This window comes from Schistocerca serialis, chromosome 1, assembly GCF_023864345.2.
Source record: "Schistocerca serialis cubense isolate TAMUIC-IGC-003099 chromosome 1, iqSchSeri2.2, whole genome shotgun sequence".
NCBI classification, from domain to species: Eukaryota; Metazoa; Arthropoda; class Insecta; order Orthoptera; family Acrididae; genus Schistocerca; species Schistocerca serialis.
The window spans coordinates 1286203074-1286226779 of NC_064638.1; the positions used below are offsets into that span (position 1 = coordinate 1286203074).

General features: G+C 37.8%; 1 protein-coding gene and 1 long non-coding RNA gene across 3 annotated transcripts in view; one reads left to right on the plus strand and one right to left on the minus strand.

Moving 5' to 3' along the window:
* The window catches only part of LOC126419664 (lysosomal alpha-mannosidase-like), a 247851-nt gene extending 244634 nt beyond the window's left edge, over positions 1-3217 (minus strand). The window contains exon 1 of the mRNA XM_050086854.1: positions 3110-3217. Within this exon, the coding sequence (XP_049942811.1) occupies positions 3110-3217 (108 nt within the window). The remainder of the gene's footprint in view (positions 1-3109) is intronic.
* The window catches only part of LOC126419687 (uncharacterized), a 181863-nt gene that overhangs the window by 27080 nt on the left and 131077 nt on the right, over positions 1-23706 (plus strand). The gene's annotated exons all lie outside the window — the stretch shown is intronic.

Sequence of the window (23706 nt, forward strand, 5' to 3'; positions counted from 1 at the left end):
GTATATTTATTCCTTAATGAAGTTTGTTGTAAATAATACATCTCTTTTTCCAACTAACTGTTTAGTACAGAATATCAATGCTAGGAATAAGAAAAAATATACATAAAGATTTAAAATCACTTACTCTTGCCCAGAAAGGAGTCCAGTGTTCAGCAACACATATTTTCAATAAGTTACCAGCAACCATTAAGAGTTACGTTTCAGACAAGGCACAATTTAAATATAATTTAAAAGATTTTTTGGTGGCCAACTCCTATTCCATCCATGACTTTCTCAAGTGCAGTAGACCATTTTAATGACAATTTATTATACTTTAATTTTTGACAATACTTGGTTAATAATAATAATAATAATAATAATAATATTTATTCAACATCGAATAATCAAATACAATCCCTAGAAAAAAGGCAAACTAAGTAGTTCCAGAGCAGAGGACTTCTATGGTCTGTCAAACTTTGTCATAAAGAAGATATCAAGTGATCTTTTGTCCCCTCTAACCACTCTCATTAACCGTATATTACAGCAAGGGATTTTCCCTGACTGTTTGAAAATAGCAGTAACCATTCCCATATTTAAGAAAGGAGATACATCAAATCCACTATCGCCCTACCTCATTAATCCCAATAATATCTAAAATAATCGAAGACTGTGTTCACCAACAAATGAATCACTATTTTGAGAGGAATAACTTGTTAAGTAACTCACAGTATGGATTCAGGTCTAAACTATTCACAGTTAAAGCGGTTGAAAATATTGTTAGTGATATATATGATGGCTTTGAAAATAAATTAATCTCTTGTGCTGCTCTCCTAGACCTGAGTAAAGCATTTGACACTGTATCTCATAGTACTTTGATCATGAAATTAAAACACTACAGAATGGAACAGGACACCCTGATGTATAGTAGGTTTATCTCCTAGGGATACATGCAGGGAACATTTAAAAAAACTTAACATCATGACAGTTCCTTGTTTGTACATCTATTATTGCTTATTACACGTAAAAGAAAACATAGCTCGATATCCCCTTAGGTCATTTGTCCACACCCATAATACAAGACAAAACCACACAATTGATCTGCCATACTCTAGACTGTCCAAGATACATAATAGTTATAAATATGTAGGCCTCGAACTGTTTAACACGCTCCCTAAAATTGTACAAACAGTATCTAAAAATAAATTTAAGACAACATTGGGTCAATGGCTCAAAGGCAAAGCATTTTACTCAGTTGATGAATATAAAGATTGTAATATGACAGATTTGCTGTTTTAACATAGAGAAAGGTACCTGTGCCTGTAGTAGGGCCTAAATTTGGAAACACAATATCTAACATATAGGCATAATAGACCTATTTCGAGTGCTCTATATTTGTATCAATATCTTAGGATAATGACATAGTGTTATCAACATGTATATGATAATGACATAATGTCATCAACATGAATACTCCCCACTTAATATAAATTTGTATAATGTTTTCTTTTTTATTGTAAAATTAACAATATATTAAATGTGTGCTATTGTACTACACTAACATTCATAGGAGTTATATATACATTGTTATAAGAATATACTGTAATTGAACTCATTGATGAAGCCCATTGTATAAGAAAATACTGAATGGCTAATAAAGACTCTTATACTCTTATACAGTTTCAGGACATCATACAGATCATTCTTCTGAATGCGTCAGTTTATAAATTACAAACTAAAGATTTGTTTGTATTAATAAATTTTACATTTTGATGGATTTTACATTTTGATGGATTTTACATTTGGTAGTATACAATCACAATATTACAAATTTTGTTTTTATCAACATTGTATTAGTTGTAGGTTACTTGAAACTATGAGCTTGACATACTTATGAAGCACTTTTCATACAGATGTAATACTCGTCTAGGGAATAAAAAGGGTTTTCAATTAGAATTCTTTTTATCTGATCTTTTAATTTGTTAGTAGGGAGGTTGGCATTGGCTAGCTTCAGCCCAGCATGAAGTGCATTTTTTTTCGTATAAAGCTGTTCTGTGGCTATTTACATGGTATCTGAACTTTTGCCTTGTATCGTACTGGTGCAGGTCACAGTTGAAATTTGGATTTATTGTTTTCACATGCAATATGTATACACCTATAATGGTAAGCACACCTAATTGTGGGAACAGATTCCGACATGATTCTCGAGGTTTGGCACCACAAATAATTCTGATAACTTTTTTCTGTATTATTAATAATGTACTTAGGTTGGCTTGAGTTGTTGCACTCCATATTTCTACAGCAGTTGTAACAGCCAAGTAACTATCTACTGTGTGAATGATGGATGTATGGAAAGCAGATGTAAGTCTTAAGTCTGTAAATAGTGGAAGTTTAATTTTAAATCTTGTACATAATCTGACTGATCTTAACTGAGGATCACTGAAATGAATAATTTACTTTAATTTTTGACAATACTTGGTTGTAATAGCCAAGAAGCTAGCAAATGTCTGAATTATGGATTTAATGAAAGCAGATGTAAGTATTAAACCTGTAAACATTAGAAGTTTAAATTCAATTCATGTACATAATTTTACTGTTTATTGACTGAGGAGCAACTCAGCAAATTAATTGCTGATAATTAATTGCAAATAAAGCAAATTAATGAAACTCAAGTTTTTCTATTTACATTTTTGTAATGTGTTTATCTGACATGTTCCACACCCAGGAGGATTCCCTCTTTTATGGGCCTATGGAATGAATGAATAATTAATCTAATCTAATCCCCAATGCTCTTTTCAACTTCCTGCCTACTTTCTCCACTCTCCCACTCCACCTGACATAACCTCTCAGTCTAGTCTATCTGCAGAATTGCAGTCCCAAGACTGTGTACTCATCTGGCACATCTCTACTTTTCAGTGAATCATTACCATTACTCCTACATTATGTTCACTATGTACTTTAAAACAGGTAAATAAGTTCAGTTTTGAGCAGGCAATATAGATCCTTTGTCACACTAGTACCAGCTACATAAATCCAACTATATGTACCAGATTTTCTCTCAGAGTGCAGGCATTAAAACGTAGACCAATAAAAATAGCAATTAAGCATTTCTGAAAGAGGCAAATATACTTACATCATATCCACATGATGCCTCCTTAATTGATTTATGGTATGGAAAAGCTTGGTAAACTGTGGGCAGAGTAATAAGCACTGCACACAGAACAGTCCTACACAGCACCATGTTTTCTGTAGACTGCAGTGAGAATAGTTCATGACTGTATCACTTTATTTGTTTCTACTAATCCTTTACACAATAAGATAAATTAGCTTATAAGACTCCCTAAGCTTAAAAAATGATCCTTCATATATACATTATCATGAACTGTCAACTGTAATGTTATCAGGTGGACTTGAAAGAATGACAGTGATGAATAGCTCTGATAATAAGGAAGTAAGATTTTGAAGGAGGACATATTTTTCACCTTCAGTGTATCCAGTATTCCAACTGATTATATATTGGGTATTGTAGCTGTATTTATTCACTTTTAACTCACAAAAGACAAGCATATATTGATAATTTATACTTTAATAAATAGATATAACAGTGTCCAACATCACATTGTCTTCTAGTCGTACTATAGGCAGTAGTGAATTGGTGCATTGTAAAAAAAACGAAATCATAATTTTAAGGCACATTCTATAACAGGCAATAGTACATTCATTTTTATATTATTTTTTATCATTTCCTTGCCTAATACTATGTTGCTTAACTAAGATGAAATCAGCTGGACCAAAGTTTCATGCTCTCAGTTGTTTCCAAAACAGGTCTCAAAATAGCTACAATAAGTAGATCAATTTATTGACTTATCTTAAAACAGTGTCCCCACCTCACTCAGTGCAACATACCATTCATTTGAAAAGAAAGATCACCACCACTGTATTCAACACAATGATTCATCTTCCAAACGCAGTTACCAAATTATTTTCTAGATGAATTTTTTTATAATGGGAGATCATTACCCCAAATTTGCATGAATTATGTATTTTCTAAATTCTTTGTTAGGTAAATGGTGCATTATAACTAAGTTCATAGGATTTGATGGACATAATACAAGGAATACATGAAAAAGAGGCACAATGAAATAAAATGCCTGTATGGAAATATTGGCTGGGAGACCCCACCTTGGGTTGTTCAGCTGCCTAATGCAGGTCTGTTTATTTGATGCACTTTAGTGACTTACACAACAATGATGATGAAATTATGATGAAGAGAACACAATGCTCAGATCCAAAAAAGACAAAATCTCCCACGAAGCCAGGAACCGAAGCAGAGTCTCCCTGATCTAGAGACAGCAATGGTAACCACATGATCATGAACTGGCGGCAATAAAGTACAGTATGAGATCATAATGTTCTTATCTGGACTGAACGTTGAGATCAAATGTGACTGTTAATGTTTGTTCTTCATTTTTCCCCACATCCTTAACTGAGATGTTGTGAGTGCTGAGTTTGGTTATGACTGTTGTCTTCCAAGAAGATGCTCAAAGTAACCTCCCTGCATCTACAAACATTTAGGGATTAGTAGATTCATTTTCCTGTGAACAAAAAACTATAGAGAAATGTAGTGTGGGATAAGAGAACAGAGTGTAATCTTAAAGGCAGAATGCATCTTTAAAAGTTTAATAAAAAATGTACTCTTATTTCTGTGTTATTACTAAGTATTCGTACAAGTTTTACACGTCATTTTCTCTAATTGTTGCAATGTAATGATTGGCAAGCCAGAAACCATACAATGAAGAATAAAGTTGAAAAAAAAAATACTGTACCCCTACTCTTGTAAACAACCACTCCACCTTGACCATTGTAGCCCAACATTCAACCGACATCACTAATTGGACAGTGCTTCTTTACCATCTTGAATAAAAATTCTTGTCATCCACGGGATTACTGTGTTTCTAAACTGACATTCTTTGATGCCCATTTTCAACCAAAAATATACTCAGGACAAAATTTTGTTACAGATCTTCGTTTTGTCACTATGCAATAAATATTATTTTGAAGTCAGAGTATGTGAATTCTGCTTCAGCCTATGCAAAGAAAACTGACTTCAGTTGCTACATGCTTGTGTGAATTGTGCATTTCTTCCTCATACATGGTGAAAATGTGATCTCTAAAATACTTAAAGGAAGAAATCCCATGACTGTTTTTTATAATTCATAAAATTACAAAAATGGCTCTGAGCACTATGCGACTTAACTTCTGAGGTCATCAGTCACCTAGAACTTATAACTAATTAAACCTAACTAACCTAAAGACATCACACACATCCATGCCTGAGGCAGGATTCAAACCTGCGACCATAGCGGTTGCTCGGTTCCAGACTGGAGCGCCTAGAACCGCCCGGCCACTCCAGCTGGCCATAAAATTACAAACACTAATTTTCTGAACTAAATATAAAAATGTTTTGGAACTGCCAAAAACACAGCTTCCATAAGGATAGTGAATATAAGACTGAACTCCTGATTTGCAGATTATCTTATCTACAGTCATGCTAAAGTCAAGTGAATCGAATATCAGCAAACCTCGTCATATGATGCCATTAGAAGGATACTCTGCTATGCATCTTCCAGAAATTTACAATAAAATCAAACAATGAGAAGTGTAGGATGGAATAACAACAATAATAGGGAAAGCGTAGATTGCTTACTCACCACATAGAGAAGACACTGAGTCACAAATAAGCACAATGAGAAGGATTGGTCTAAGATCTTAACATTTTAAGATAAAGTCTTTCTTCCAAAATAGAAAACACACAAACAAAAGGCATATTTAATTGATCCATGCTTTTACAGTCTGACAGAGTACCTAGAAACCAAGCAACAAAAATAAGGATGCATTATGAATATTCTACTTTGTATGTTGCATCTAATGTTTGTTGTATATATGATCCTTTGCTAAATTACTTCAATATCCAGTCCTTAGGAATGCAATACAAACTGTATTTTATCTTGTAAAGGCCTAACCATGTCCAATATCCTTGTATACATTCTATACATGTAGTATTTGAAAGACTAAATAAATAAATAAATTCACACAAGCATAACTCATACATACCTGGTAACTGTCTCCAGGCAGGGCCTGATTGCATCTCAGGTGAACAGCAATCTCCTGCAGTGGGTGGTGGTTTAAGGAGGAGGCAAGGTATGGGGAGGGGGAGGGATAACCCTGTAGTGGTGGAGGAAGATTGTGTGCTGCCTGTGGCAGGGTGCAGCGATGTGGTTTGGGGCCCAGAAAGGGGATAAGAGCAGAAGGGAGAGTAGAGAGAAAGGAAGTGAAGGGACTAATGTCCTGGAAAGGGAGCTGGGAAGGGGACAGGCAAGTAGAGGACAGGGCTAATGGAGGTTGAGGCAAGAAGGTTATGGGAACAAAGCAAGAGCACCCATACCTGGGAACATTGGAGGGGGGGGGGGGGGGACATCCTGCCCCCTCCCCCCACTCTCTGGAAAAGGAAAAAAAATATATTGCAGTCAGATTTTTTTTCAATAAAATGGTTTTAAAAAAACACCATGAAGAAATTATCTGAATTGGACGGAAATCTGTGGATGTGTACATATACAGACAAACAGACGATTACAATTTCAGAAAAATTAGGTTCACAAATTGAGCATATTAATAACTCACTGGTCCACCTGTGACTCTTATGGAAGTAGTTATTTAGCTTCCCATTGATTGACAGAGTTGTTTGATGTCTTCCCAAGGGATATTATGCCAAATCTTATCTTGGCCAGCAAGGTCACTGGATCTCTTCCCAAATGAAAAATCTCAGGATGCACAAATTGGACAGAATTTGGCATGATCTCCCTCAGAAGGAAGTTGAACATCAATCAACACGAAGCCAAATAACAGCTTACAAAAGGACCACAGGTGGCCCAACAGGTTATTGGCTTGCTGAGTTTGTGAAGTTCTTTCTCTTGAATAAACAGTCCAATTTTTCTGACATCGCAATTATTTTTTTGTCTGGACATGTACATCATACCTATTGATTTCTGTCCTATTTGGATAATTCCTTCATGGTGCATATTTTTCTATCTTAGGGTGTATTAAAAATACCCATATCCGCAAGATCTAGGACTCCCCCCCCCCCCCCCCCCCCCTACAAACTATCATATGGATGCCCTTGGAACAAAGGATATATTGTAAGGAGAGTACCTAATTGTGCAGTTCAGAAAAGCTAGTTTTGGCATGAAGAAGCCAGATGGAATAAGCTGTAAGCACATCATGCTGGGCAGCATGTTCAGCAACTGGGTAGTCCAGCTGTCTCTTGACCACCACAGTTCGGTGGTGGCCATTCACGCACACAGTCAGCCCATGTACACACAGAAATCAGCACAATGGTTACAGCTTAATTTCTAGAGCACACTGCTGCTTTTGCAGGTAGCCCTGCCTTCAATGGGGTAGGAGATGCCTGTGACAGAACTGGGGTGTGCGGTAGTCGTAAGATGTATGAGAAAGTTCTCTCATCTAGGTCTATTTCAGGGATATGAGCCATGAAGCAAGGGGTTGGGAGCAGGAGTGAAAAATTGATGTATAAAGATATTCGAGGTTCTGTTGGTGGCAGAATACCAATGGGGGAGAGGTGGGGAGGATAGTGAGGAGAATATTCCTCATTTTAGGGCACTTTGGGAGGTAGTTGAAACTCTGACAGAGAATGTGATGCAGTTGCTCCAGTCCTGGGTGGCACAGAAGCATGAAAGGAGTGCTCCTTTGTGTCAGACAGTGGCTATGTAGAATGTGGTAGTGAAGCTTCTACATTATGTTGGTTCATTGACTTTCAGGGTTGCTACCCACTTTTAAGTTTCTGAACAGCGCCACTTATGTTTCTGTGCTCCTATAAATTCAAACTGAGGGAAAGATGATCAGCTGGATAATATGCTGGCAGCCACAGTGATACTTCAATATTAAATTACCATATCTGAATTTTATTTCATATGTAAATCATTTTCTGCATTACCTAGATACATATTAAGAGTTTAATTTGATATAGAAAAGCAATCGTCACGTATCTGCATTGTCACTCTATGATTTCCTTGTTCCATCCCTCTGATTGTCTGCCTGGAAGCATGTCTGTTGTCTGTATTTCGACTTAGGGTAACTTTCACTGAGTGTAGGGACAACTAAGCCAGCTTTTGTGTGTAGCAAAGGGGAACTTTTCTGGGTTAGACACTGGCAAGTGATGATCTGTCACTTTTGTTAAGTTGGCACAGGTGGCATATGCATACTGTCTGTGTGCCAGCTTCCAGTCCACAGTGTGGGTGACTAGCAAGCAGCCTCACTCAGCTGGAAATCATCAAAGAGGTAACATCTAGTTTAGCCCTTAGTGCTGTAATTTTGTGAATGTGTAACTTTCAGTTTAACTGAGTCCTTAATTCATTTCTTAGGTTTCAGCAATTACATAATTAGGAGGGCATAATAAGGAGGGCTATGCGTGAAACGTTCATTGAATTCGAAAGTAAAATTCTATGTACCGACTTGACAGAAAATCCTAGGAAGTTCTGGTCTTACGTTAAATCAGTAAGTGGCTCGAAACAGCATATCCAGACACTACGGGATGATGATGGCACTGAAACAGAGGATGACACACGTAAAGCTGAAATACTAAACACCTTTTTCCAAAGCTGTTTCACAGAGGAAGACCGCACTGCAGTTCCTTCTCTAAATCCTCGCACAAACGAAAAAATGGCTGACATCGAAATAAGTGTCCAAGGAATAGAAAAGCAACTGGAATCACTCAATAGAGGAAAGTCCACTGGACCTGACGGGATACCAATTCGATTCTACACAGAGTACGCGAAAGAACTTGCCCCCCTTCTAACAGCCGTGTACCGCAAGTCTCTAGAGGAACGGAGGGTTCCAAATGATTGGAAAAGAGCACAGATAGTCCCAGTCTTCAAGAAGGGTCTTCGAGCAGATGCGCAAAACTATAGACCTATATCTCTTACGTCGATCTCTTGTAGAATTGTAGAACATGTTTTTTGCTCGCGTATCATGTCATTTCTGGAAACCCAGAATCTACTATGTAGGAATCAACATGGATTCCGGAAACAGCAATCGTGTGAGACCCAACTCGCCTTATTTGTTCATGAGACCCAGAAAATATTAGATACAGGCTCCCAGGTAGATGCTATTTTTCTTGACTTCCGGAAGGCATTCGATACAGTTCCGCACTGTCGCCTGATAAACAAAGTAAGAGCCTACGGAATATCAGACCAGCTGTGTGGCTGGATTGAAGAGTTTTTAGCAAACAGAACACAGCATGTTGTTATCAATGGAGAGACGTCTACAGACGTTAAAGTAACCTCTGGCGTGCCACAGGGGAGTGTTATGGGACCATTGCTTTTCGCAATATATATAAATGACTTAGTAGATAGTGTCGGAAGTTCCATGCGGCTTTTCGCGGATGATGCTGTAGTATACAGAGAAGTTGCTGCATTAGAAAATTGTAGCGAAATACAGGAAGATCTGCAGCGGATAGACACTTGGTGCAGGGAGTGGCAACTGACCCTTAACATAGACAAATGTAATGTATTGCGAATACATAGAAAGAAGGATCCTTTATTGTATGATTATATGATAGCGGAACAAACACTGGTAGCAGTTACTTCTGTAAAATATCTGGGAGTATGCGTACGGAACGATTTGAAGTGGAATGATCATATAAAATTAATTGTTGGTAAGGCGGGTACCAGGTTGAGATTAATTGGGAGAGTGCTTAGAAAATGTAGTCCATCAACAAAGGAGGTGGCTTACAAAACACTCGTTCGACCTATACTTGAGTATTGCTCATCAGTGTGGGATCCGTACCAGGTCGGGTTGACGGAGGAGATAGAAAAGATCCAAAGAAGAGCGGCGCGTTTCGTCACCGGGTTATTTGGTAACCATGATAGCGTTACGGAGATGTTTAATAAACTCAAGTGGCAGACTCTGCAAGAGAGGCGCTCTGCATCGCGGTGTAGCTTGCTGTCCAGGTTTCGAGAGGGTGCGTTTCTGGATGAGGTATCGAATATATTGCTTCCCCCTACTTATACCTCCCGAGGAGATCACGAATGTAAAATTAGAGAGATTAGAGCGCGCACGGAGGCTTTCAGACAGTCGTTCTTCCCGCGAACCATACGCGACTGGAACAGGAAAGGGAGGTAATGACAGTGGCACGTAAAGTGCCCTCCGCCACACACCGTTGGGTGGCTTGCGGAGTATCAATGTAGATGTAGATTCCAGGCACATTGCGTAGGCAGAAACTGAGAACAATTTTGTGATTTTTGGAATTTTTAGCAGTGTTTTCTTTGTTCTCTATAATTTTGTGAGTGTGGGGCATGAGGGCACAGAGATTTATGAACATGACTAGATTCCTGAATAAATTGTGTAACTGATAATGAGCAGTGCTTACAGTTTTAACATTCAGTTGTCATATTAAAAAAAGCCCCTGTGTTTTGCGCACATCTGAGTGAGATTTTTCTTTGTGCATGGTTGGTAGCCATTATCACATGTTGTTTTGGGAGATTGCCCTTTAATGTTCTATGATAGCAAATGAACCAGTTTTTCTTGCTTAAAGAACTACTCATGCTTTATTGTTTGATTTTTGTGATCTTTTGTGTCATGAATTTTTTTCATATTTTATCAATTTTTGCACAGAGCATGACTTAATCATAGCTAACACTTCGTTCAAGAATCATAAAAGAAGCTTGTATACATGGAAGAAGCCTGGAGATACTGGAAGGTGTCAGATAGATTATATAATGGTAAGACTGAGAGTTAGGAACCAGGTTTTAAATTGTAAGACATTTCCAGGGGCAGATGTGGACTCTGTCCACAATCTATTGGTTATGAACTGTAGATTAAAACTGAAGAAACTGCAAAAGGTGGGAATTTAAGGAGATGGGACCTGGATAAATTGAAAGACCTCTCTGGATAAATTGAAAGAACGAGAGGTTGTAGAGTGTTTCAGGGAGAGCATTAGGGAACAACTGACAAGAATGGGGGAAAGAAATACAGCAGAAGAAGAATGGGTAGCTTCGAGAGATGAAATAGTGAAAGCAGCAGAGGATCAAGTAGGTAAAAAGACGAGGGCTAATAGAATTTCTCAGGTAACAGAAGAGATATTGAATTTAATTAATGAAAGGAGAAAATACAACAATGCAGTAAATGAAGCAGGCAAAAAGGAAAACAAACGTCTCAAAAATGAGATCGACAGGAAGTGCAAAATGGCTAAGCAGGGATGGCTAGAGGACAAATGTAAGGATGTAGAGGCTTATTTAACTAGGGGTAAGACAGATACTGCCTACAGGAAAATTGAAGAGATCTTTGGAGAAAAAAGAACCACTTGCATGAATATCAAGAGCTCAGATGGAAACCCAATTCTAAGCAAACAAGGGAAAGCAGAAAGGTGGAAGGAGTACACACAGGATCTACACAAGCGCGATGTTCTTGAGGATAATATTATGGAAATGGAAGAGGAGGTAGGAGAAGATGAAATGGGAGATATGATACTGCGTGAAGAGTTGAAAGACCTAAGTCGAAATAAGGCCCCGGCAGTAGACAACATTCCATTAGAGCTACTGATAGCCTTGGGAGAGCCAGCCCTGACAAAACTCTACCATATGGTGAGCAAGATGTATGAGACAGGCGAAATACCCTCAGACTTCAAGAAGAATATAATAATTCCAATCCCAAAGAAAGCAGGTGGTGACAGATGTGAAAATTACCGAACTATCAGTTTAATAAGTCACAGCTGCAAAATACTAACAAGAATTCTTTACAGACGAATGGAAAAACTGGTAGAAGCTGACCTTGGGGAAGATCAGTTTGGATTCCTTAGAAATGTTGAAACACGTGAGGCAGTACTGACCCTATGACTTATCTTAGAGAATAGATTAAGGAAAGGCAAGCCTACGTTTCTAGCATTTGTAGACTTAAAGAAAGCTTTTGACAATGTTGATTGGAATACTCTCTTTCATATTCTGAAGGTGGCAGGGGTAAAATACAGGGAGCGAAAGGCTATTTACAATTTGTACAGAAACCAGATGGCAGTTATAAGAGTCGAGGGGCATGAAGGGGAAGCAGTGGTCGGGAAGGGAATGAGACAGGGTTGTGCCTATCCTCGATGTTATTCAATCTGTATATTGAGCAAGCAGTAAAGGAAACAAAAGAAAAATTCAGAGTAGGAATTAAAATCCATGGAGAAGAAATAAAAACTTTGAGGATCGCCGATGACATTGTAATTCTGTCAGAGACAGCAAAGGACTTGAAAGAGCAGTTGAACGGAATGGGCAGTGTCTTGAAACGAGGATACAAGATGAACATCATGAAAAGCAAAACGAGGATAATGGAATGTAGTTGAATTAAGTCGGATGGTGCTGAGGGAATTAGATTAGGAAATGAGACACTGAAAGTAGTAAATGAGTTTTGCTATTTGGGGAGCAAAATAACTGATGATGGTCGAAGTAGAGAGGATATAAAATGTAGAATGGCAATGGCAAGGAAAGCGTTTCTGAAGAAGAGAAATTTGTTAACATCGAGTATAGATTTAAGTGTCAGGAACTCGTTTCTGACAGTATTTGTATGGAGTGTAGCCATGTATGGAAGTGAAACGTGGACGATAAATAGTTTGGACAAGAAGAGAAAAGAAGCTTTCGAAATGTGTTTCTACAGAAGAATGCTGAAGATTAGATGGTAGATCACATAACTAATGAGGAGGTATTGAATAGAATTGGGGAGAAGAGAAATGTGTGGCACAACTTGACTAGAAGAAGGTATCAGTAGGTAGGACATATTCTGAGGCATCATGGGATCACCAATTTAGTATTGGAGGGCAGCGTGGAGGGTAAAAATTGTAGAGGAAGACCAAGAGATGAATACACTAATCAGATTCAGAAGGATGTAGGTTGCAGTAGGTACTGGGAGATGAAGAAGCTTGCACAGAATAGAGTAGCATGGAGAGCTGCATCAAACCTGTCTCTGGACTGAAGACAACAACAACACCAATTATTTTATAGTGCATAGCCACAGGATTACTAATGATTTTTGGTGGGTCCTACATTTTGGAAGAATTCTTCACCTGACATAGTTCCTATTAATTGTTCTTAATTGCAAATGCATGTGTTTGTGTGTGTGTGCACGTTTGTGTATGTGTGTCTACTGCTGACAAAGGCCTTAATGGCCAAAAGCTATAATTGTGTGAATCTTTTTGTTGTGCCTATCGTGACTCAGCATCTCCACTATATGGTGAGTAGCAACTTTCCTTCTCTGGTATTGTTACATTCCATCCTGGATTTTCCATTGTTTGAAATAAAACATTTATGTAGCTTTACATAGAACACTGTCATCTGTCCATTTATCAGAAAAGTCAACACCAGTTCAATGCAAACATCAGTGTTATGCAGAGTTCACATCTTTTGAATTCAAATATTCTGAATAATTTATGGAAGGAATGGAAAGTAAGATAGTCATTTACTTGGTTTTTGAAGTTCTGGGAATTAACAATTTCCTGCCTTATAACTACTGACAGACTAATACAACTTTTCAAACATAATATAAATCTCTACTCAGAGCCCTAGAAAGGGTTGTACAGTCTATATGGAAATTAGATTTGCTTCTAATATTGTGGTTGTGAATTGCACAGTTGATGCTAAACTAACTTGTATTACTAATCTAAAATACCATTGCAGAGTACATATATTGGCACATAAGATTCAGAATCTTAATGTCCCTGAAGAGACTTCTGCAAATGGTCACATATCAACATTTGATCATAATCTTACAGTATGATTCTGTAGAATAGATTCTTCCTTTCACTTTAAAAAATTGTGCCACAAAGCGGCATTCAGCGAAAGTGTGCTAGCATCCTGTCTGCAGTGCAACAATGAGAGAAACTTGTAAGTACAAGGCAGGCAGAACTGAGTTTATTGGTTAGCCTTCCATATGCAGGTGCTATCTCAGATTGTTATCCATATGGATACCTAGAAACTTCGCACAACTTTATATCAGAAACTTGCCTATATACATTTGTTTATAGGCCTAATTCTCGTAACGTTTTTGGAGAATCAAAGTTAAAGTATCTCGTTTAATTGTCCTTTTTTTCATTCCATCGAGTGAAATATATAATAAATAGCATATACCTTCGTTGTTTTAATACAGATCTCAGAAAAACAGCGGAATTTTAAATCAGAAACTTGCTTATATACATTTGTGAATAGGCTTAATTCTTGTAACGTCTTTTTTGATTTTCGGTAATTTAATTGATTTATTCTAGCTAAAGTATTATTTTTGCCATGAGTGAGAAGTGCCTGACTTGCCGTAGAATTGTTAGTTCCGGGGTTTGGTGTGATGGATGCAGTAGTTTTTTTCACTGGGGGGACTGCAGTGGCGTGGGTGTTGGGAAAGTGGATCAGGCTCATCAGTGGTTATGTAGGATTTGCAGCAGAGATAGGAAGATAGTGGAACAGGAGGGGAAAATTGCTGCCCTTCAGGCTGAGCTAGATCAGGCTAGGGAAGATCTGGACAGGTTAAGGAGGGAGAAGGACAAAGAGAGGTGGGAAGTGGCAACAGGTAGCAGAAGGAACAGGCCTAGAACTAAGTCTGACAGTTTTGTGGTGAATGTCAAAAATAAGTTTGACCTGTTGCTTCAGTTAGAAACTGATGAGCTTCAAGCAGAGGTAGGTGTAGACAGGACACAACAAACTTTCAATAGGAAATTGAAAAAGAATGTAGGAAACTCATCGAAAAGGAAGAAAGTTTTGTTGTTAGGCAGTTCTCATGCCAGAGGTGTAAGCCAACTTCTGCAGGAGGAATTAGGACCAGAATACCAGGTCACAAATTTTTTCAAACCAAGTGCTAGTCTGGATCAGGTGACAGAGGATTTAGGTTCACTCTGTAAAGGATTTACCAGGGAAGACACCGTGGTTATTGTGGGAGGGCCAGGGAACAGCAACGACAGAGATCCTGGGTACAGTATAGAGTGTGACCTGGTAAAGATTGCGTCGGCATCGAGACACACCAATGTTGAATTTGTATCTGTCCTGAGACGCCATGACCGGCCTCATTTGAACTCTTCTGTTGGGAGAGTTAATTTGGAGTTGGAACGGCTGCTTGGGTCGGGTGCGGGGGCTCATATTGGTGTGGTTCCTGTTGATTATCTCAGTAGGTGGGACTATACCAGGCACAGCCTACATCTTAACAGGAAAGGGAAGGGGAAACTGGCTGGGGTAATAGCAGGAAATTTAAGGGGGGGAGGCACTGCCATGAATGGCAAAATACCAGTGGTTACAGGTGTTGGAGCAGTACCTTTTTTAGGATAGGTAAGACAGAAAGCTGTCAAGTTCTACGAGAGGTCAGGATTGAAACAAATCTTCAGTTTAGAAAAGAAATTAAACAGCACAATTCTAGCACATTGGATCACCAATCACAGCTATCAATTATAAATTTTCACCAATCACCAGAAATTTTATCTCCACCAAGTTGTATCTCAGTCCTAGGTAATTGCATTGATGAATTAAAGTCACCCAACCCAGTTGACATAATCTGCCTCTCTGAACACCATGTGACCACTGGTATAGGAACTAGGCCTAAGCACAATGAGAAACTCAGACAGGAGAGTACTGCAAATGTTAGAATAAGGAAAGGTTCTCATAAAAGTATAATTAAAAATAATGTAAGTATATTTCATCAAAATATTGGGAGTTTAAAGAATAAAGTAGATGAGCTTCTGGTTTGTTTAGAAGATTTAGAAGCTGAGAATGAAATAGATATACTATGCCTGTCTGAGCATCACATTGTTACTGATATGGATAAGGTAAATGTAAGTGGTTATAAGCTCTCTGCACATGTAATGAGAGAAAATATGGAGAAAGGAGGAGTTGCCATATATGTCAAAAGTTATCATTGTGCAAAAAGTATAGAAACAAAAAAGTTTTGTGTAGAGAAACATATAGAAGCATGTGCCTGTGAGCTTAAATTAAATAAAGGCACATTTATAATTGTAACTGTATATAGGTCCCCATCAGGAAATTTTCATCTATTTCTGAAAAATTTGGACTTCTTGTTGTGCTATCTGTCAGACAGGGGGAAGCAAATTATTATTTGTGGGGACTTCAATGTAGATTCTCTGAAAGAGGGTAATAGGAAAAATGACCTTGAAGTATTACTCGGTTCTTTCAATTTGTCACCCGTCATTGATTTTCCTACTCGGGTGGTAAAGGATAGCAGCTCACTGATAGATAACTTCTTTATAGACCAAAATAAGTTTAACCAGATAAATGCTCAGCCTGTTGAGAATGGTCTTTCTGATCATGGTGCACAGCTAGTTACAATATATGACATAGCTCCATTCAGCAATACTAAACAGTCCTCCAAAGTAGTACGTTCAGTCAACGATTTAACAATTGCAAATTTCAGGGAAAGCCTGCAGCAGTTAGACTGGGATGAGGTGTACCGTGAACCTGATGCCAATTTAAAATATAATTTATTTCATGACATTTTTGTAAATGCATTTGAAAACTGCTTCCCCAAGAAAATAGTTAAATATACTCGTAAGAAACCATGTAACAAACCATGGCTTACTAAGGGTATAAAAATATCTTGTAACCGGAAAAGGGAAATGTATCTGATGGCAAGAAAGAGTAGTGACCCAGAAACTATCAAAAATTATAAAAACTACTGTGTTATATTAAGAAATGTTATTAAAAAATCCAGGAGTATGTGTATCATGTCTGAAATCAGCAACTCTGATAATAAAATTAAAACAATTTGGAATATTATTAAAAGAGAAACAGGTCAACCAAGAGCAGAGGAAGACAGTATTACCATCAAACTGAATGAAAACTTTACGAACAAAAAGTCAGAAGTTGAAAATATTTTTAATAATCATTTTCTAAATGTTGTGGATATAGTGGGATCCAGGTGTTCATTAGAAGATGCTAGGCTGTTAATGGAAGAGGCCATACCTATGCAATTTGATACAATTGAAATCTCACCCACTTCTCCCTCTGAAATTAGGAAAATAATAAACTTACTTAAAAGCAAAAACTCACATGGAATTGATGGCATTTCCAGCAAAATACTAAAAGCTTGTTCTCAACAGATAAGTAAGATTCTCAGCCACCTGTGTAATAGCTCTCTGGAACAGGGCATTTTCCCTGATAGACTGAAATATGCTATTGTTATACCTTTGCATAAAAAGGGGGATAGATCTGATGTCAACAATTACCGTCCAATCTCCCTTCTAACAGCTTTATCCAAAATTTTTGAGAAAGTAATGTATTCAAGAGTAGCTTCACATATCTGTAAAAATGAAGTACTAACAAAATGTCAGTTTGGTTTCCAGAAAGGTTTTTCAACAGAAAATGCCATATATGCTTTCACCAGTCAAATTTTGAATGATCTGAATAACCGAACACCACCCATTGGGATTTTTTGTGATCTCTCAAAGGCTTTTGATTGTGTAAATCATGAAATTCTGCTAGACAAGCTCAAGTATTGTGGCATGAGTGGGACAGTGCACAAATGGTTTAATTCATACCTAACTGGAAGAGTGCAGAAAGTTGAAATAAGTAGTTCTCGTAACATGCAAAGATCAGCACATTCCTCAAACTGGGGAACTATCAAGAATGGGGTTCCACAAGGGTCAGTCTTGGGTCCTTTGTTGTTCTTATTATATATTAATGACTTGCCATTCTATATTCATGAAGAGGCAAAGTTAGTTCTCTTTGCTGATGATACAAGTATAGTAATCACACCTGAGAAACAAGAATTAACTGATGAAATTGTCAATACTGTCTTTCAGAAAATTACTAAGTGGTTCCTTGTAAACGGACTCTCACTGAATTTTGATAAGACACAGTACATACAGCTCTGTACAGTGAATGGTATGACGCCATTAATAAATATAGACCTTAATCAGAAGCATATAGCTAAGGTAGAATATTCCAAATTTTTAGGTATGTCCATTGATGAGAGATTAAATTGGAAGAAACACATTGATGATCTGCTGAAACGTTTGAGTTCAGCTACTTATGCAATAAGGGTCATTGCAAATTTTGGTGATAAACATCTTAGTAAATTAGCTTACTACGCCTATTTTCACTCATTGCTTTCATATGGCATCATATTTTGGGGTAATTCATCACTGAGGAATAAAGTATTTATTGCACAAAAGCGTGTAATCAGAATAATAGCTGGAGTCCACCCAAGATCATCCTGCAGACATTTATTTAAGGATCTAGGGAAATTCACAGTAGCTTCTCAGTATATATACTCTCTTATGAAATTTGTTATTAACAACCAACCCCAATTCAAAAGTAATAGCAGTGTGCATAACTACAATACCAGGAGAAAGGACGATCTTCACTATTCAAGATTAAATCTAACTTTGGCACAGAAAGGGGTGAATTATACTGGCACTAAAGTCTTTGGTCACTTACCAAATAGTATCAAAAGTCTGACAGATAACCAACAAGTATTTAAGAAGAAATTAAAAGAATTTCTGAATGACAACTCCTTCTACTCCATAGAGGAATTTTTAGATATAAATTAAGAAAAAAAATATAAAAAAAATAAAAATAAAAAATAAAGAAAAACAAAAAACACAAAAAATAAAGTTGTTATATTAACTTAAGTATGTTGTTAAATTAACCTAATTATGTCATGTATTGGAACTTTCAACTCGTTCCACATCATTACGAAATATCGTATTCATGATCCATGGAACTAGTATTAATCTAATCTAATCTGAGGCTCATGCAATGTGTGCCATGAATCTTACTTCTGGCACCTGCGAGGTCATTTTTATTTGTATGGAATCACATAATATGAGAGTTCATAAGATTAAAGGTTAAGATTAAATTATTCTCCCGGCTGTATCCGGTAAGGATGTGTTGTACCATTTATCAGTTTACTTGTGTGATCAGCAAACATCATAGTTTTCAAACAGTCTTACATTGCCCTGTGCAAATCATAAATGTAGATCAAGGATAGCTGGCCAAGCACCAAACTTTTTATGACTCCTTGACCCTTAACATAAAACTCCCGAGCAATCTCATTTTTGTTATTTCAGCAGAAACTTAAAATCCTGAGTATACTTGGGCAACTTAATAAAAGGCCTTCAAAAAAATAAAACTCCACTTACATCCATTTCAGCACTGATAGTTAAAAGTTCATCCAGTAAAGAACATCTGGCCCTACATTTGCAGCCTTGCTGTCATGTTGAAGTGGTTGTCATTATGTATTGTCCTTAGTGTGTGCAGCTTTGGGTACTCGACAGCAGACTGTGCGCTTTCAGCCTCTTGCTGTATTGTTTTTTCAGCAATGCTTCTGAAAAAGGATGGCTATAGTGATCCTGAATTTGACATGGAATTTAATGGCTCAGAAAGTGCAGAAGAATGTGATGTTACTTTGTTACAGATTGACAGTGATGACAGTTCATCATTATATAAATTGAGAGTGTAGAGGGGAGAAAGGAAAGGAGAGGGAAGGGATTACTGATGTCACAGGCATTGGAACTTTATGCAGAATCCATGACAAGCAGTGAAAATGTGTATCAGACCAGGATTGAGACCCAGTATCTCCTGCTTACTAGGCAGTTGCATCAACCACTGCATCACCCAGACACAGTCTCTAACAGAATCATTCAGACTATCTTGGCATGCCTCCCGGCCAACCCACTCTCCCACATGCATCATCTATCTGCATTCTCCATCCATGTCCTCCATGCTTGCTACATTGAGATTCCCGTAGGAGTTTGGACATAATTGTGTGTCTGCACTGAAGGTGGTGGAGTCATTGCCCATTGAGGCAAATCAGTTCTATGAATGTCTTCATAGCAACACAGAAACTAAAAAATGGCTTCACGTTTCAGGATATTTTAGTCAAAAAGTCCAGTGCACAAGCATATTTGGGATTTTATTACTGGTACTCTTGAAACTTGTGAAACTTATTATTTTGAGCTTTAAAAGCTAGCTTTCTATGTCCATATGTAATTTCATTCATTAAACGCTGTTTTTCACTAATAAAAAATATTATTTTTTTGGAACATAACTTTAAACAAAATCATTATGTTAAGGAGTTAAATATTTCTCCATCAGAAATTGAGTCTTATTCACATCTCCATCTAGATCCTTACTCCATAAGCCACCATATGGTGTATGGTGAAGGAGGAAAAACTGTCTGTATGCCTCTGAATCAGCCCTAATTTCTCTTATCTGTCTTTGCAGTCCTTATGTAAAATTTATATTGGTTGCAACAGAACTGTTCATCAATAAACCACATTTGTCTGTTACCTAAATTTTTCCAACAGTGTTTCACAAACAGGACGTCATCATCCCTCCAGCGAACCCCATTTGCATTCGTGAAGCATCTCTGTAACAGTTGCACATTGATCGAAACTAATTGTAACATATCTAGCAGCACACCTCTGAATTGCTTCAGAGTCTACCTCTAATGTGATCTGATGGGGATCCCAAACACTCGTGCAGTACTTAACAATGGGCTGCATAAGTGTCTTGTAAGCAGTCTGCTTTATAGATGAGGTATTCTTTCCTAAAATTCTCCAAATAAACTGCAGTCAACCATTCACCTTCTACCATCCTTATATGCATGTTCTATGTCATATAGCTTTGCTGCATTATGCCTGGACATTTAATCAATGTCACTGTATCAAGCAGTATGCCAATATTCAAATATTACAGGGCTGAGTTTCCTACTCATCTGCATTAACTTACACTTTTTTACATTTACAGCAAGCTGCCATTTATAACACCAACTTCAAATTGAGTCTAAGTCACCCTGTATCCTCCTACAGTCAGCCTGCGATGATACTATCCCATAAACTACAGCATCATCAGCAAACAGTTGCAGATTGCTGCTCACCCCATCCGTGGTATCATTTTTTAAAGGGACCCCTTATTTTCTGTTGTTAAAGTATGCTACCTACTGAATAAAACATTTTAACTTCACATGATGTATATTTAACACTGATGACAAACAGATTTTTTTTTTCATTGAAGCTCTTTCAGACATCATCTATAAGTTATTTTTAAGAATACAAATTGTTGCATATCTTTCTTCTTAAACTTGACAGTAGCATAGTGATATATTTAGACAGTTATCACAGTGGAGTATTGCAAACATTATTAATCTCCGAGTTTCAACAAAATTTCCTTGGGTGAAATTTTTAAACATGACTCACTCTAGCTTGCATACAGAAAATCTCTATAAATTCCATTACATGAGAAAAAAATATTACTGTGTTTCTTCATGGAGTTAATCTTCCCTTACATTCACCTAAGCTCATACAAAGACCATGTAGAAAGTAACAAATATCAATACGAGTTCCTTTCTCCAAAATTTCTCTTCACTCTTTGATCACAGTTCCACACTGATCTGAGTAACAATTGTTTCACATGCTTTTGGTAGAAGGTATAATAGTTTTCTTTAATTACTCACCCTCTTTAGTCCACTTATTATCCACAGTAATGATGTCCTTCACCTCATTTGCTTTGTGTTCCCTCTTCATGATCAACACTCACAGTGTGCAGAATGAGATTTTCACTCTGCAGCGGAGTGTGCGCTGATATGAAACTTCCTGGCAAATTAAAACTGTGTGCCCAACCGAGACTCGAACTTGGGACCTCCGCAATATCCCTTCTTTCAGGAGTGCTAGTTCTGCAAGGTCTGCAGGAGAGCTTCTGTAAAGTTTGGATGGTAGGAGACGAGGTACTGGCAGAAGTAAAGCTGTGAGGACGGGGTATGAGTCGTGCTAGGGTAGCTCAGATGGTAGAGCACTTGCCCACGAAAGGCAAAGGTCCTGAGTTCGAGTCTCGGTCCGGCACACAGTTTTAATATGCCAGGAAGTTTCAACACTCACAGTTGAACTTGAATTGTTCTTAACTTATTGCTTCCTCCAGTTTTGCCGTTTCAGCAGTATCAGACATAGGTTTCTGAAATTATGTTCATCTCAGAACCAGTATAGTAGGTTGGTATGATATAATAAAGGTATACATATTTCTGCAGATGGACATTAACTACAAAAGCCACCCATAATGTCACAGTAAGTACAGAATTAAATGTTGGATCCAAATCAGCATGAAAAGAACTCTCATGGTACTGTCGTAAAGCATGTTCGATTTTTTTGTCACAGAGCCAGCACCCAGCATTACACTTTGAAATAGCTATGTAACCTCCTATACAACATCTGAACATGGACCTGAAAAGCTCCAAAAAATGGTTCATAGAACCAATAACTATAAACGATTGGTTGCAGTTTTCCGTATTTATATTGAATAAACATTCCTGGGTTCTCAAACACGCATAATGGATAAGCTTACTAGATAAGCATTATTGTACAGTGGGCTTATTTATTTTATTTAATTTAGCGTATGGCATTTAAGTACATTTCAGTATTGGATCACGTTATTTTACATTACACAACATGACATATATCCACAGACAAACATCTAGTCCTTGTATGTACCGTATTCAATTGATTTTTGGGACGCCATGAGGAATTCTTCCAAGTTCCCACTAAACACTGTGGCACTGCATTCATCTCTGATGTGTTGGATGGTCTGTTTAGGCATGCCACAGTCATATGCTGGCGAAGACAGCAGTCTCCATTTGAGGAGTGAGTTAGTACATCTTCCATAACCAGTTCTTAGTTGGCTCAGAGTTGACCAGATCTTGTGGGGCTGATCAAACCCAGGAACTGCCTTAGTAATACAAGCCATTAGGTGGCAAGTTGTTGGGGCATTTTGTAACCATTTTCTTCTCCAAGAGCTGATGTCAGCCCCAGTGAGGCTGTTGAGAGCAAGACGAGGATGTCTTAAACGAAGGCTCTTGATACTCGGATCAGGTATATCGATGTGTACCAGTAGTTCAGGGTTTGCTTTGATCTTGTTGTATTCCATGACCAAGGCTGCTTCTCGTCGCCTTTTTGGGGGTGGTATATGACTCAAGACAGGTAGCCATATGTCAGGTGTAGACCTAAAAATTCCTGAAATAATGAGCATGGTGTCGTTAAGTTCAACATCACTTTTGTTCACACGGCTACTGTTCAGCCATACTGATGCACAGTCCTCCGCCACAGAGTATATGGGGCTCAGCGCAGACGTCCTCAGAGTTGTCGCCATTGATCCTCATGTGGTTCCACAGAGTTTATGGATGAGGTTGTTTCTTGTTCTCACCTTCGCAGCTGTTTGGTATGATTTAAATGACTATATTCTGCCTAATGTGGCCCCCAGTTACCTCGTTGTGGTTGAGGCGTGTGTCGTCAAAGTATACCTCCAGAGCTCTGTCAGCTTTTCTGTTATTGAGGTGGAAGCAAGTTACTTCTGTCTTCACTGCATTATGCCTAAGCCTCCATTTACGGAAGTACGCTGCCAGGGCAGACAGATTGGATGTCAGGGTTTCTTCCATTGTATTGAAATCGGTGTGCCTTGTTGCAATGGCTCAGTATCGTATCCTGGTATTTTTCCTCTGGAGCGTAGTTGATCTTCATTATGTGTATGGGTTCCCTGTAGGGTTACCACATCACTGTTGTGCTTAGTCAATAAATTTTGCATTTGGTTTCACTAACATCCTCAATATTCAGCTGGCATATTTTAATACTTGTTCCAAGTTTCCTTGATGTTTGGCCCTGAGAAGGGCTTTTGATATGATTATGAGTCATTTCCTCTCATTTATGTACTT